General features: G+C 39.4%; 1 protein-coding gene across 1 annotated transcript in view; it reads left to right on the forward strand.

Moving 5' to 3' along the window:
• The first annotated feature begins 390 nt into the window (after positions 1-390).
• Positions 391-14,894, forward strand: part of LOC127653523 (DNA repair and recombination protein RAD54-like) — a 41,469-nt gene continuing 26,965 nt past the window's right edge. The window contains 1 exon segment of the mRNA XM_052140213.1: positions 391-398. Within this exon segment, the coding sequence (XP_051996173.1) occupies positions 396-398 (3 nt within the window). The 5' untranslated portion in view covers positions 391-395.

The following is a 14,894-nucleotide window of genomic DNA, read 5'->3' on the forward strand; positions in this document are numbered from 1 at the left end:
TATCTGTTTAGTGTCAATTCAAAATATATATTAAAAAGCCTCACCTTGAGCCTGGCCTCACGTGTCTTCCTTGGGACGAATACTGTCACAGCACCATATCAAATAATGTTTTATTATTAATATTATTATTGTCTTCTCAGTCTTTAAAATAATTCACTTTAATTCATATATATTTTACATCTGTATTCTGATAGCTTTTGTTCTCTTCTTGTGCTTGTAGGTGATGATGTTGGTGTTTGTGTGTATTCTGGGTCTGACTGATGGAAATTACTTGCAGGATGAGATGGAAGAACCCCACACCAGCATACTAAGACCAACTTCAACCTTTCCAGACCGACACACACTCCAGAAAAACTCAGAGCAGAGGCAGAGCAAAGCAACCTGGGCAGAACTGCATGGTCAGTACCCCATAGACACTGTATCTGAAAGCATATAAGGCCATTACACTTTTTACTCCTGTAAATATTTATTTGGAGAGTGTTGTTTTTGTATATGCACAACTTAAAGTATTGGCTATAAAAAAGCTCAGAAACATTTACACCATTATTGGCCAGGAAAAATATACAGTCTATTGAACACATCCAGTAGTGGGGCATGTTGTTACAATGGGAACCTGCTGTTGTTGACATTGATTTGAGACAAAAACCTTTTTTTTTTTTTTTTTTTTAAGAGTATGAAATACTATCTAAAGTAAAAAAATATATATAAAGTCTACCATCTAGCACAACATTTCTAACATGTATGATGGCTTTTGAATGGCATTTCAGCAATAAAACAATTATGGAACTAAAAAGAAAATTTAGAATCCGCAAAATGCTAGATTAATATAGGGTTTAAAATGAATAATTATATGATCATTACACCCCCCATATCTTAATTGAACTACTGTATGTGTTTGAAACCATCATGGATACCTACTGCTTAAAAAAAACAAGCATTTGTTCAATTGACTTAAATATAACCTTTTTGGCAACTGTCCCATGAGATAACTACCTTTCACTTAAAGGTGCAGTATGTAAGATTCAGAAACCTCTGTTATTAATGTAACTGTGGCCATTAAGTGAACTGCAGCTACCTACCTGTTGCCTGGGGTGTAAAGTAACAAATTACAAATACTCACATTACTGTAATTAACTACTTTTTCCCAAGAATTGTACTTTAAGTTTCAAAATGGTATACTTGAGTTCAAGTGCTGTAACTGTTCTTTTACTGCACTATTTTCCCACCATCTGTGTTTGCTACTTCACTGCTCTGATTTATTTTTATCTATCAACATGATTGGCTAGGGAGAGTCTCGTGACTCTCGTCAAATCAAATCACACATAAAAAAAACTTGAACTGCAGCTGCTGATCTGGCACCAAAGGTGGAGAATTCCTCAAGCACACTTCAACACCTGAACATAACCAGCCGCACCTGGAAGGGCTTTTCGCAGTGAAAAAGGCCAATTGCTTGATCGTGTCATGTGAGTTTATCTTGCTCAAGCCATATATCAACATTAATCCTACCTTTTAATTTTAAGAAACATATCAAGGTAAATTTCCTATTTCTGCTTATTAGATTCTGTGTGTCTGCAACGTAGCCTGTAATTTAACTATCTATCACTGAGATTATTGGGCTGCCGTGAGAGATTAATGCAATGTTATCAATAGGGCTGGGCAATAGAACGATCTAGATTTTTATTAGAAAAAAGAGAGATGTCCTTGATCAAACTTTTAAGTAGTTCTCTATATTTAGCCTATGATCTACATCTAGAACAGGGGTGTTGATTACATCAATCACGATGGCAAGAGCACCACTTGTTGATTTATCTTGATGAAATATAAAATATTAACTTTTTATTTCCTGACGTCTGTCGCTGCGTGCTGTTTGATTGACAGGCGTTTTAGCGCTAATGCGCCTAAATGATCAAATACACTTTATAATTCTGCCAATGCCTGTCTTGATGAGGATTTAATGTAAATGCCGTTGTTTATGTCTAAAGTGAACTTAAACAGTGGGACAAAAAGGGTATTTGCATCAAAATGTTGGACTTGAAGTGTACATGCAACTGAATTGCACACTGTCTAGAAGGCCATGTCATAAAAAAGGCTATTAATCAAACAACAAGGAAATGAGAAATCCAGTCACTACTTTGGCTGAATATCTTTAGTAGCTTTAAAAGTATTAATGTAATAGAATAAAACGGTGACATTTTTAATAATAATATTTTTTTTAAATATTGTTCATTTTTTTTATAATAATGACCCAGATATATAGAGTATAATAAATTACCAGGAAAGCAGAGATGATAAAATTATGTATCATTATTCTCAGCATTTATAAAGATAGAAAAGTATCAGCATTTGCATAGCAATACTTCAGTAGAGCATTCCACCAGTCACAAACTTTTGAAAATTGTGCATCATGCATTAGAATGAGAACACAACTATTTCTTGGCTTAAAAGATACAAGAAATAAATCAATGTGGAACGTATTTCAAAAGGATAATGTCCCCCCCCCCCCATGTGATACGATGTGAAATAATTCACACAAAAATTACATGGATTTACCACTGGAGGCACATGGATTAGACTACTATTATGCTGATTAATGTGATTTGTGGAGCTTCAATATTTTAGCACCGATTGAATTTCAATGTATGGACCAAAAGAGCTGAAATATTCTTCCAAAAATCTTAATTTGTATTCTGCAGAATAATGTCATACACATCCAGGATGGCATGAGGGTGAGTAAATGATGAGAATTTTCATTTTTGGTGAATTATTCCTTTTTAAGCATGATGTAGCCCCGGTTCCAAACAACTTTTCCAATGCCTGCTCTACCTCTATTGTGCAGGGCATGACGTGTGAAGTGATCCTGCTTATTTAGCATTTTTTTGCATTCTTTGCATTGTTTGACCATGTTTTATGTACCACAATAACACTCAGTCTGCATTAAGGGACATTTAGACCCTACACATAAACTGATTTTAATGTAATTGTATTGAAAATAACTTTTAATCTTTTCATTTGTTATCATGTCTCCCTTTTCTTTTTTTTCAGATTAATGTAGTGTTTATCATTGATAAGTGATGTATTTTAAAAGTTGGCATACCGTGTTCATTATAATGGGGCATAGGTTTTGCAACTCTGTACTCAATACTCACTACTCATGAGTACTTTTAAATTAGCTACTCTTTTACTCTTACTTGAGTAGTTTTTAGGATGGCTACTTTTACTCATACAAGTTTTTTTGGGAAGTAACAGTACTTCTACTTGAGTATGATTTTTCAGTACTCTTTCAACCCCTGCCTATTGCTCATGCACACACTCCATAGGGATGTGAGCGAGCGAGCATCCAAAACAGTGACGTAACGTACAAAGAGACTGAACATGATTCCCTGGCATCATGCTGACAGATGCGGTAGCATAATTAAAATTTCACAGTTATGATTGTTTTACTAAAAACGTTGAGACTAAACTAAAGCTACGTATCAGCTAACATAGCTTACTGATACACACATACAGCTACATACTACCAAACTATACCAGACAGTTTGCTGTTGCACTGCTGTTGTATGTTTTGTCATATACTGTATTATGATCAAGAAACCAGTGTATTTGCTTAAATTGATCCAGTATACCTTACTTATAGTATAAAGAGAATATTGTTGAAATTATTATTTGAAAGTTATGAAGCAAGGTAGCTTGCAATTCATCAGCGTTAGCAGGCAAGATCAAGTTAGTTAAAATTACACAGATCAGTCCTTATGGCACTATATTTCACATGCTTTGTAGTTATGTAAGCCTACCTATGCAGAGTTGTGGTGGTGTAGTGGGCTAAAGCACATATCTGTTAATCAGAAGGTCACTGGTTCGAGCCCCACGGCCACCACCATTGTGTCCTTGAGCAAGACACTTAACTCCAGGTTGCTCCGGGGGGATTGTCCATGTAATAAGTGCACTGTAAGTCGCTTTGGATAAAAGCGTCTGCCAAATGCATAAATGTTAAATGTATGTTACCTGTCCAAAAAGAAGAACGCCAATTGAAGGTCGGTTTTGATCCCCAAAACCGAACAAAGGTCCCTTCAGGAATCAAATGCTCTGCTGATGTTCACTCTAGTTTTCGCTCGACCACGATCATGTTCCCTCTTAGCCAGAAGGGATTCAGTAGATAAATGTTTTTTTTTGTTGTTGTTTTGTTTTTTTGGCTTTTTAGATTTTTTGTAAAGACTAATACAATAATTTTTAACCGTATGCGATGGGTAATAGGGAGTCAGTGCAATTGGTGAAGAATAGGAGTGATTTGAGATGATTTCTTGAAATGTATGAAAACATGAGTAGCAGAGTTTTTAACAAGTTGTAAGCAGTGAAGCACTTTCGCAGGTAAACCAGCAAACAGAGAGATACAGAAATCTAAACCATAGGTCATGAAAGCATGGATGACAGTTTCAGCATTTTTAAAGCTTAGTGAAGAACTTAGGCAAGCATTTAAAAGGATTTAACAAGTTGGCTAATATGGACCTCAAAACACAGTGTAGGGTCAAATTGTACACCCAGGTTTCGTATAGTGGGTGAAGACCTAACCAGAAAACCATTTTGGATTTTGGACCAACTAAACAAAATTTCTTTTTTTCTGTTTTCCGTTTTAGAAAGTTTGCTGCCAAGTTATGCCGATCGTGTCCCGGACCAAATCTGTTTTTCCACCGACTTCCATTACTGCTTGCCTCCAAGATCTTAAAGTTTAGATGGCTGCAAACTTTTTAAAACTGAACACAGACAAAACTGAAATTTTGATAGTTAAGTCCATGCTGATGGATGATCTAGATAGAAGCATGTAGATAACAAAAAGAAGGGGACCAAGAACTGATCCTTGAGGTACACCACATGAGACAGAGACGTAGCGAGATTTGTGTTCGTTAATACTGATGTATTGTTGAGATATGAAATTAGACACTGAAAGGCAGTACCAGTAATACAAATACCAGATAGGTGAGTAAGGAGCCCAAAATGGCAAACCATATCAAAGGCTGCGCTATGGTCTAAGAGGACTAGGAGACTGAGTGCACCAGAGTCAGATGAGATAACAATAATGTCACCAACAATAATGTAATGTCTCTTTTTTTTTTTTTTTTTTTTTTTTTTGATTTTGGGGCTAAATGTGTGCTGGATTTGTTTTCTTGACATTCACCCAACACATTAAAGTCACCATTTATCTTCTGAATTAGTTCTGTGTTAAGTCACTGTGACAGTTAGCACCTGTTTCAAGGCAAAATCCTTGCATATCTTCTGTTTTTACAGTATTTTATTTATAACGTTCTGTGCAAATGAAATGTCTGTGTACATTATAAAGCAAAAAAAAAAAAAAAAACGTGTGGAATGCAAAATGGGTTATCTTGTGAGGACATGCGATGATCTCTTTGCATTGAATGGAGTTTCATAACAAAAGTTCGGGAGGAGCGTGTTTGTAGCGCAAAGGTTGATTGGGGTAGGGGCGTGCCTCATTTCGACCCAGACCTGCCCTCCTCCGCACTACAATGCTCATTTAATCCGACCAGTCACATGCCAGAGTAAGCAGCTGCTTACACCCATGCTGCGACGATTCCTAATCTCAGCACACCTTTCTTATCAATTTAGTTGTCCACTTCAAATCATCTAAACTTACTCCATGCAGGTTTTTACGCAGCAAGTCAAGTCTCAAACCTCGAGCCCTCCTCCAGGGACAGCGAGCCAAACAGGTTTACACTATCCTCATTGCAGTATTACATTAACTTGCAAACTACTGAATGCATTACATTGTGACAGATCTACAAAACAATCTACACTCTAATGTGCCAGTCAAACTCTTATGATCAAACTGAAATGATCATGACCAAAGTTTAATTTGATCAAAGGAAAAATTTAAGTATGCCACTTGTTTCCAACATTGCAATTCTTCAGAAGGTTATGCAGAGCAGTAGGTGATACACAAAGTGTGAAACAGCACATGGTGTGAGAGAGTCATATGTAATTCTTATTAGTTCTTTTGGTGTTTAAGAAAAAGGGCATCTATTCTACTTATATTACCTCACCGTGGCTGGGGGAACCAGTTTTGGAACACTCTATAGGCATTGTTGACATGTAAATGTAGGCTGTTTTATTGATGTTTTGAGTTTCTGGACAAGTTATTTTTGCAGTTTTGATTTCGGAAAGTGACAGTATGTTTTCATAGAACATCAAGCTCTTTTATCTAAAAAAAAAAAATAAAATAGATTCCTTATTACTAATAAACGACATGCAGTGTTAACATGACTCCATCAGTTGTGTTATGCAATGCGGTAAACATGATCAGAATGTTTTTAAAACTTTCAGTAGATATACAGTATTTCGGCACAAATTGCATATGTTTGTTCCCAGCTCATGCATGCAATAGAATAGGAATTATCTCAGCACACCCTTCTTATCAATTTTGTGTTCCACTTCAAATAATCCAAACCTACTCCGTGCAGGTTTTGACACAGCAAATTGCTCTCTTGGAAGCTAATTACCCCAATCTTTGCCTGAAGAAAATTTTAATTCATATTCCTAGTTTCTCCTTACTTAGTGACTTGAAGATAAAAACTCTTTAAACGAGATGTAACATGTCAGGGGATGTTCTCAAAGCGGTATACTTCTGCAGCATGAGTTATACAGGATGATAACAGACAAGAGTCATGGCGATATAGTGTCCTGCAAATAACGGCAAGAATTTCACACTGGTGTGAACTCAGTTGAGAGGCATTCGCTGTTACATGATTAGCTATTGAGATGTGAACCAGGGCCACTAATGTTATCACCCTTTTAAATGTCAGTGTTGCATTGCAGTGGGCGGATGTGCTTTATGCAGTGAAAAAGGCTATTTTAATGCTTTAGAGACACCAACTGGAGATGAACTTTTAAAGGAATAGTTCACCCAAAGATTTCCATTTTATCATCAATTACTCATATTTGTGTTGTTTCCAACCTTTCTTTCTTTTGGAAACAACAATACTGTATATCTTTTACAAAATAAAAATTAATTGGGATTGGGGTTATCAAGTTCTAAAAATGACACACACAAAAATAAATAAAATAAAACAACCTATTATTTCTTGTGCATTATATATTGATGTGGTTTGATGGGTTTGTGTGATGAACAGACTGAAATGTAAGTAATTATTCACTGAAAATATAGTGTTGTGTCAGGTTTGACAACAATGATGTTTGGTCACGAGAAAACCAATGACACTAGATATCTTTAGTCAGGTTTTGAACTTATGCAGTATGAGTTTCCATCCATCATTTTTTATGAAATACTGCACAATTTGCAATCAAATCTGTGGATAAAAACCCAACTACTGACACCAAACCTGACTGTGGCAGCGGGGGCGTGGTCAAGCGCCCGTCCAGGAGAGGAAAGCGGTAACGGCGCTTACACCTGAGCTAAATTATGCCTAACACCTGTCTCTAATTCCAGTGAGCACGAGGAGAGCGGCATAAAAGCGGACTCCGAGCCTCCAGTGAGAGAGAGAGAGAAAGCCTAAAAAAGCAACCCAGTGTGCTGCATGTTGTGTTGTGTTAAGAGAAATTAAAAAGCCTACCTTCAGTCCAACCCCGTTTCCTGTGTCCTCCTTGATCGCCCTTCCCGTAACTTTGTTACACTAGTGCCGAAACCCGGGAAAATTACTCTCCAAGCATGGAGCAAGTCGCCCCATAGAGTCCTCCCAGCTGGCGGAAGTCCTCCAGTCCCTCGCGACGTTACATCAAAGCCACCAGCAATCCTTGCTTGAGCTCCGCCAGGACCAAGATCGACGGTTTTTCGAGATCATGCGGGCTCAGGCAGAGGACCGGCTCGCCATCCGGAGCCTCCTCAGCCAGGAGACTGCGTCGGCTACAGCCGCGACCCCGGACACCCGCGCTACGCTACCCCCGCCCATGTTACAGAAGATGGGGGCAGCAGATGATCCTGAGGCCTTCCTCGACTTGTTCGAGCGGACGGCAGAAATCTGGGGCTGGCCGCCCGAACAGTGGGCAGCCCGCCTAATTCCTCTCCTGTCCGGGGAAGCTCAAATCGCGGCACAACAACTGCCGGCGACAAACCTCCCGGCTTACTCTGACCTGAAGAGGGCCATTCTGCAACGGGTCAGTCGGAGCCCGGAAGAGAATCGCCAGCTCTTCCGGGGCATGAAGCTAGAGAAGTCCGATCGCCCGTTCGCGTTTGCTCAACGGCTCCGGGACGCCTGTCTGCGGTAGCTGCTCCATGAAGGATACTAATGCCCGGATCACCCGTTGGTATCTGGCTCTCCAGCCCTTTAAATTCAAGGTGGTCCACAGACCGGGGGTGCAGATGGCTGTCGCTGACTTTCTCTCCAGGAATGGGGGGGAGTGGTAGACAGGCCGGATGGCGCCCCGGCCTGAGTCGGGCGGTGGGGGTATGTGGCAGCGGGGGCGTGGTCAAGCGCCCGTCCGGGAGAGGAAAGCGGTAAGGGCGCTTGCACCTGAGCTAAATTATGCCTAACACCTGTCTCTAATTACAGTAACTTTGTTACACTGACGTAATGTGAATTTTTGTTGAATAACAATTAACATTTTGGTTATGGAGAAATGAACTGTATAACAACTAACAAGTATTTAAACATGCATCAGACATATTAAAGATTATTATGTATTAATATGTAAGATTAACAACATTAGAAACATGAGCTCTTGAAAAAATAGCATAATTCATATACTGAAGTAGCTACCAATATTAGAGTAATTAGAAGTTACTATGTTGTGAATTCCTCATGTTTAGACAGTTTAGGATATTGCGTTACTTGTAAGTTCACCTGTTCATTCCCTTTATTGTCTGTGCAGATGTAAGTTGTAATATTATGTTTATGTTGCAGATATAGCTTATTAATGCCACATATATAGGATGTGTTTGAGTGAGGTAATTAACCCGTTAGTAAAATTCATTGTGCAGGTGTTCAGATCTTGCAGCCCCAACACACAATGACTGGAGGATTTGAATAAATTCTTTCTAGATTTTGTTAAATAAATATTAATCTTTAAATAAATAAACCATGTTAGAGCTTTGTTAATATCTTGCAATATTATTTTTTTTTCTAAATATTTTTGTCAACAGGATGTTTTACATTAAAAACCATCTGATTATTGTCACGTTGCATCTTTTTTTTTTTTTGTCTTGCCTTGGTTATCCGTTCATCAACGAACATTTTTGTCAGTTGTACCATGACGAGATTAACACTGCCCATAGTCACTTCAGTTTGCATGTTTTCTGTCTCATTAGACTCATCCCTGGCTGAGGAGGGTGAGGGACATCGAATCCGGTGGCAGCGTTCCTCTACAAATACCTCCAGTTCAAGGAAATCCCCTAAGAACCGCAAGGAACGTCGTAACCGGACACAAGGTCGCAGCAGCCAGGACTGTCGTTTGGAGAGGAAGGAGATGAGGGTGCGTGACCTTGGGCTTGGATATGACTCGGAAGAAATCGTGATGTTCAAGTACTGTGTGGGGACATGCATGAGTGCCCGCAAGAACTACGACTTGGCCCTGAAAGTGCTGACAGATAATGGCAGTGTTCCAAGCCGCAAGGTGAGCACCCATCCCTGCTGCAGACCAACGCGCTTTGAGACCATCTCGTTCATGGATGCCCAGACAAGTTGGCAGACCATCAAATGGCTTTCAGCAGCGAACTGTAGCTGTGTGGGATGAGAGAGGTAGAGGAAACGCAACCGTTAAAGTCAATCCAAAGTTATGCTTCAATCCAAAGTGGTTCCTTGGATGTTCCTTGGAATTACTCAGAAAGGAAACAGCGATGCTGTGCTCCTGGTGATGCCTGGATGGATGGTGTGGAAGTAGCTAGTGTGGATAGGGTGCAAACACAGCGGGTCTTGTACCATGAGGAACCACTGGAAAAAGGGATGACCTGCAGGGTAGAGGTCATTTGCACTGGTTTTTGAGACTGTAGAGGAGATGCCACATCTTCTCTGACCTCAGCATCTCCATTAGAGAGCCGATAAACATTGATAGAGTCCTCAGATATCTGCTCCGAACTGGAGTTTTATAATTGAAGTAACTTGAAGGGCAACATTTCACATTTCTGCTTTTATAAGGCATTATGAGATTTTAAGAATATCGTGGATACCATGAAGGTTCATTTTAACAGAGCAGAAGGTACTCATCATTTATGGTTTATCAAGAAACATTGTGTCAAAACCAGGCACGATGCAATAAGTTTCCAGCAAATTTCCTGTACATGCTGAACGCGAAGCTACTGCTCAACTTGACACAATTGCAGTCAGTCAGAAGGCGTTTGATGTTTAGAGGTCAACGGTGCCTACCAACTTTTTCATTTGTTTCGGCTCCGGAAGTATTTTTCCCGTTCAATTTTTCATAAGAATTTCAAAAAAATTAAATAGTTATAAGCCATCACCCAAACCAACCAGCTCCAAGGTGAATCACAACATTACAAGCTTCGATTTTAAGTAAACAAGTATTTGAAAATCAGACAAAAAGACAAAGGTACAAGTCTGTGTACTTGATGTTTTTCATGAGGGAATGAACTACAATCCCATGAAGCATTGCGAATGATGTTATTGATTCGAAAATGATTGAAATATATAAAACTATTGATTTAAAGTTGTATATCATAAGTGAAGAAACAATATATTTTAATTTTATGGCAAAATATTCTAATATTTATTCATATTTAAGTAGGTTGAGAGTGTACGGATAGCAATTTGATTGCATAATTCTCAGTTTGTTATGGGAATGAGCGGTCACTGCAGAGCTCTTTTTGCCTGCTTTGCAACGACTCTCTGATTGGTGAATTTAACCCCTCAGGATCATGGCTTGCACTGCTCTTAGTCTGGAATTCTGCTATTAAACATGAATTTAAAAAGTTGAGATGACATGGACTAATGGCTTTAACAGAAGTATATAGCATTGATTAACAACCTTGGAGCTCACAGTAGGTCTGTCTTTAAAGATTTATAAGTTATTGTTAAAATGTGTTTGTCTATGAAGAATATTCATGAGATTTAACTCCCAGCTGTTGATCTCTTGATACAGCTATATGAGCAGGATTTTGGACCAAAAAGATTTATTTGGGCAGGGCTACTGACAGAATGTTCTGTCACTCATTAGAGTTGCAGCTGTTTAGGACACAAATTCAGATTTACATGAAAGACATTTTCTTGATTGCTGTTTTATTGTGTCACGCCTAGTTCTAAGAGTGTCGCAAACTTTTTATTTCTTGCACACTCACAAAACACACACATGCCCAACTAGCTAGGGATCTGGATGTCATATCCATTAACCTCTATTGATGAAATTTGAAGAAATACCTCCTTAACATATGGTGTACTGAACACATCGAACAGTGTCCTGAAAAAAAATATTTTTCAAAGCATTGATCAGCATTGTTATTTTTTAGCAATCACTGCACAAGGAGTTTTCTGTGCATTTTCTATTAGAATGGACCTTAGTCAGAGTAGACAATACTTCACACTTGCATGTGAAACACGTCATCAAAGTGTGAAAAGGGAAACATTTTTTGTTGAAAAACATTTTAACTTCTAAAACTTAATGTAAAACTGAAACTAAATAAAAAATTCAGAAAAAAAAAAAATCAGAAAAAAGCTCAAATAAAATAATGTAATCATAAATAATGAATATATATATATAGTATGTATACTGTGTGTGTGTGTGTGTGTGTGTGTGTGTGTGTGTGTGTATATATATATATATATATATATATATCACAAAAGTGACACTGAAGAAATGACACTTTGCTACAATGTAAAGTAGTGAGTGTAGAGCTTGTATAACTGTCCCCTTGAAATAAGTCAACACACAGCCATTAATGTCTAAACCGCTGGTTACAGAAGTGAGTACACCCCTAAGTGAAAATGTCCAAATTTGTCCCAAAGTGTCAATATTTTGTGTGGCCACCATTATTTTCCTGCACTGCTTTAACCCTCTTGGGCATGGAGTTCACCAGAGCTTCACAGGTTGCCTCTGGAGTCCTCTTCCACTCCTCCATGACGACATCACTGTGCTGGTGGATGTTAGAGACCTTGTGCTCCACCACTTTCCATTTGAGGATGCCCCACAGATGCTCAATATGGTTTAGGTCTGGAGAAATAATAATAATAATAATAATAATAATAAATTTTATTTGTGATCGCTTTTCTGAATACTCAAAGACACTTTACATAAAATCATAAAAGCAGCAAAAACAACATCAAATGGTAAAAACACATCAAACTTAACTACACATTAAAAGCAATTTAAAAAGGTGAGTTTTAGTCAATGATTTGAACGCTAGAAGGTCGGTGCAGTCACAGATTTGTTTTGGGAAAGAGTTCCAAAGTGAGGGGGCAGCTATAGAGAAGGCTCTGTCACCCCAGGTTCGATGCTTTGTCCTGAGAGGTGGAGTCAGGAGGTTGGCGTCAGATGAGCGAAGGCTACGGGATGGGTTGTGGCGGTTAAGCAGGTCAGTGAGGTAGGAAGGGACCTGGTTATGAAGGGCTTTATGTGTGAGGAGGATTTTGAATTGAATTCGTTGTGGGACCGGAAGCCAATGGAGGTTCTGGAGGACAGGGGAAATGTGGTCACCAGTGCGGGTGTGAGTGAGCAGACGAGCAGCAGAATTCTGGATGTACTGGAGTTTATTTAATGTTTTGGTTGAGGTACCGTATAGGATGCTGTTGCAGTAATCGATTCTGGAGGTGATGAAGGCGTGGATGAGGATTTCTGCAGCGGAGAAAGAGAGTGTTGGGCGAAGTCTGGAGATGTTTTTGAGGTGAAAAAAGGCAGTTTTGGTGATTTGTTTTATGTGGTGTCCAAAGGAGAGGTTATTGTCAAAAATAACTCCAAGGTCGTGACTTTGAAGGGATGGAGACACTGTACTGGTGTCAACAGTGACGGAGAAACTGTGAATGGATTCAGTGATAGATTTGGGACCGATGATTATCATATCAGTTTTGTCACAGTTAAGTTTAAGGAAATTGGTTTGCATCCACGAATTAATATCATCGAGACAGTTAGAGAGAGTGGAGTGGGTGGCAGAAGTGATGGATTTGGTGGAGATGTAGAGCTGGATATCATTGCATAGCAGTGAAAGTTAAGACCATGGTGGCGAATGACGTTGCCAAGGGGAAGCAGGTATAATATGAAGAGCAAAGAACCAAGCACTGAGCCCTGGGGGACACCTTGGGACAACGGAGCGGTGGAGGAGGCGCAGCTGTTGATGTGGATGAACTGTTTTCTGTTGGTGAGAAATGCTTGACATGTCGATCACCTTCACCCTCAGCTTCTTTAGCAAGGCAATGGTCGTCTTGGAGTTGTGTTTGTTGTCATTATCATGCTGAAATACTGCCCTGCAGTCCAGTCTCTGAAGGGAGGGGATCATGCTCTGCTTCAGTATGTTACAGTACATGTTGGCATTCATGGTTCCCTCAATGAACTGTAGCTCCCCAGTTCTGGCAACACTCATGCAGCCCCAGACCATGACACTCCCACCACCATGCTTGACTGTAGGCAAGACAAACTTGTCTTTGTACTCCTCACCTGGTTGCTGCCACACACGCTTGACACCATCTGAACCAAATAAGTTTATCTTGGTCTCATCAGACCACAGGACATGGTTCCAGTAATCCATGTCCTTAGTCTGCTTGTCTTCAGCAAACTGTTTTTCGGGCTATCTTGTGCATAATCTTTAGAAGAGGCTTCCTTCTGGGACGACACCCATGCAGACCAATTTGATGCAGTGTGCGGCATATGGTCTGAGCACTGACAGGCTGACCCCCAACCCCTTCAACCTCTGCAGCAATGCTGACAGCACTCATACGTCTATTTCCCAAAGACATCCTCTGGATATGATGCTGAGCACGTGCACTCAACTTCTTTGGTCGACCATTGCGAGGCCTGTTCTGATTGGAACCTGTCCTGTTAAACTGCTGTATGGTCTTGGCCACCGTGCTGCAGCTCAGTGTCAGGGTCTTGGTAATCTTCTTATAGCCTAGGCCATCTTTATGAACAGCAGCCATTCTTTTTTTCAGATCCTCAGAGAGTTCTTTGCCATGAGGTGCCATGTTGAACTTCCAGTGACCAGTATGAGGAAGTGTGAGAGCGATAACACCAAATTTAACACACCTGCTCCCCATTCACACTTGAGACCTTGTAACACTAACAGAGTCACATGACACCGGGGAGGGAAAATGGCTGATTGGGCCCAGTTTGGACATTTTCACTTAGGGGTGTACTCACTTTTGTTGCCAGCAGTTTAGACATTAATGGCTGTGTGTTGAGTTATTTTGAGGGGACAGCAAATTTACACTGTTATACAAGCTGTACACTCACTACTTTACATTGTAGCAAAGTGTCATTTCTTCAGTGTTGTCACATGAAAAGGTATAATCAAATATTTACAAAAATGTAAGGGGTGTACTCACTTTTGATAGATACTGTATATACACACACATACTGTATAAATATACTGTAATATATTTTGTTCCTGTATACAACTTTTACCAAAAACTTTAGTTTAAAAAGTCTATAGTAGTTGATAGTTGACATTTGGCTCCAAAAGACAATTTGAGATGAACATCAAAACTTTCCAATAGAAAATTTTAAAAAATCCTTTTAAAACGTTGATCCCCTTGAAAGTATATTTTGCATCCTGGTCTATCCTGACTTAGGTCCATGGCACTGTAGTGTACCACTTGAACAAACTGTATGTTCTTACAGAGAAAATGTCAACTGTTTTCAAACTATGGTTTCTGGTATTAAGTTCAATGATATACCAAAGCACAGATCACCTCAGGTAGGGAAAGAGGTCAGCAGTAATCCAGCTGTGGCTGGAAATTAAACCTGTGTGGTAAACAAAAGCAAAGATTTCTTCTTTAAAA

The sequence above is a fragment of the Xyrauchen texanus genome, chromosome 13 (genome assembly GCF_025860055.1).
Source record: "Xyrauchen texanus isolate HMW12.3.18 chromosome 13, RBS_HiC_50CHRs, whole genome shotgun sequence".
Classification (NCBI taxonomy): Eukaryota; Metazoa; Chordata; class Actinopteri; order Cypriniformes; family Catostomidae; genus Xyrauchen; species Xyrauchen texanus.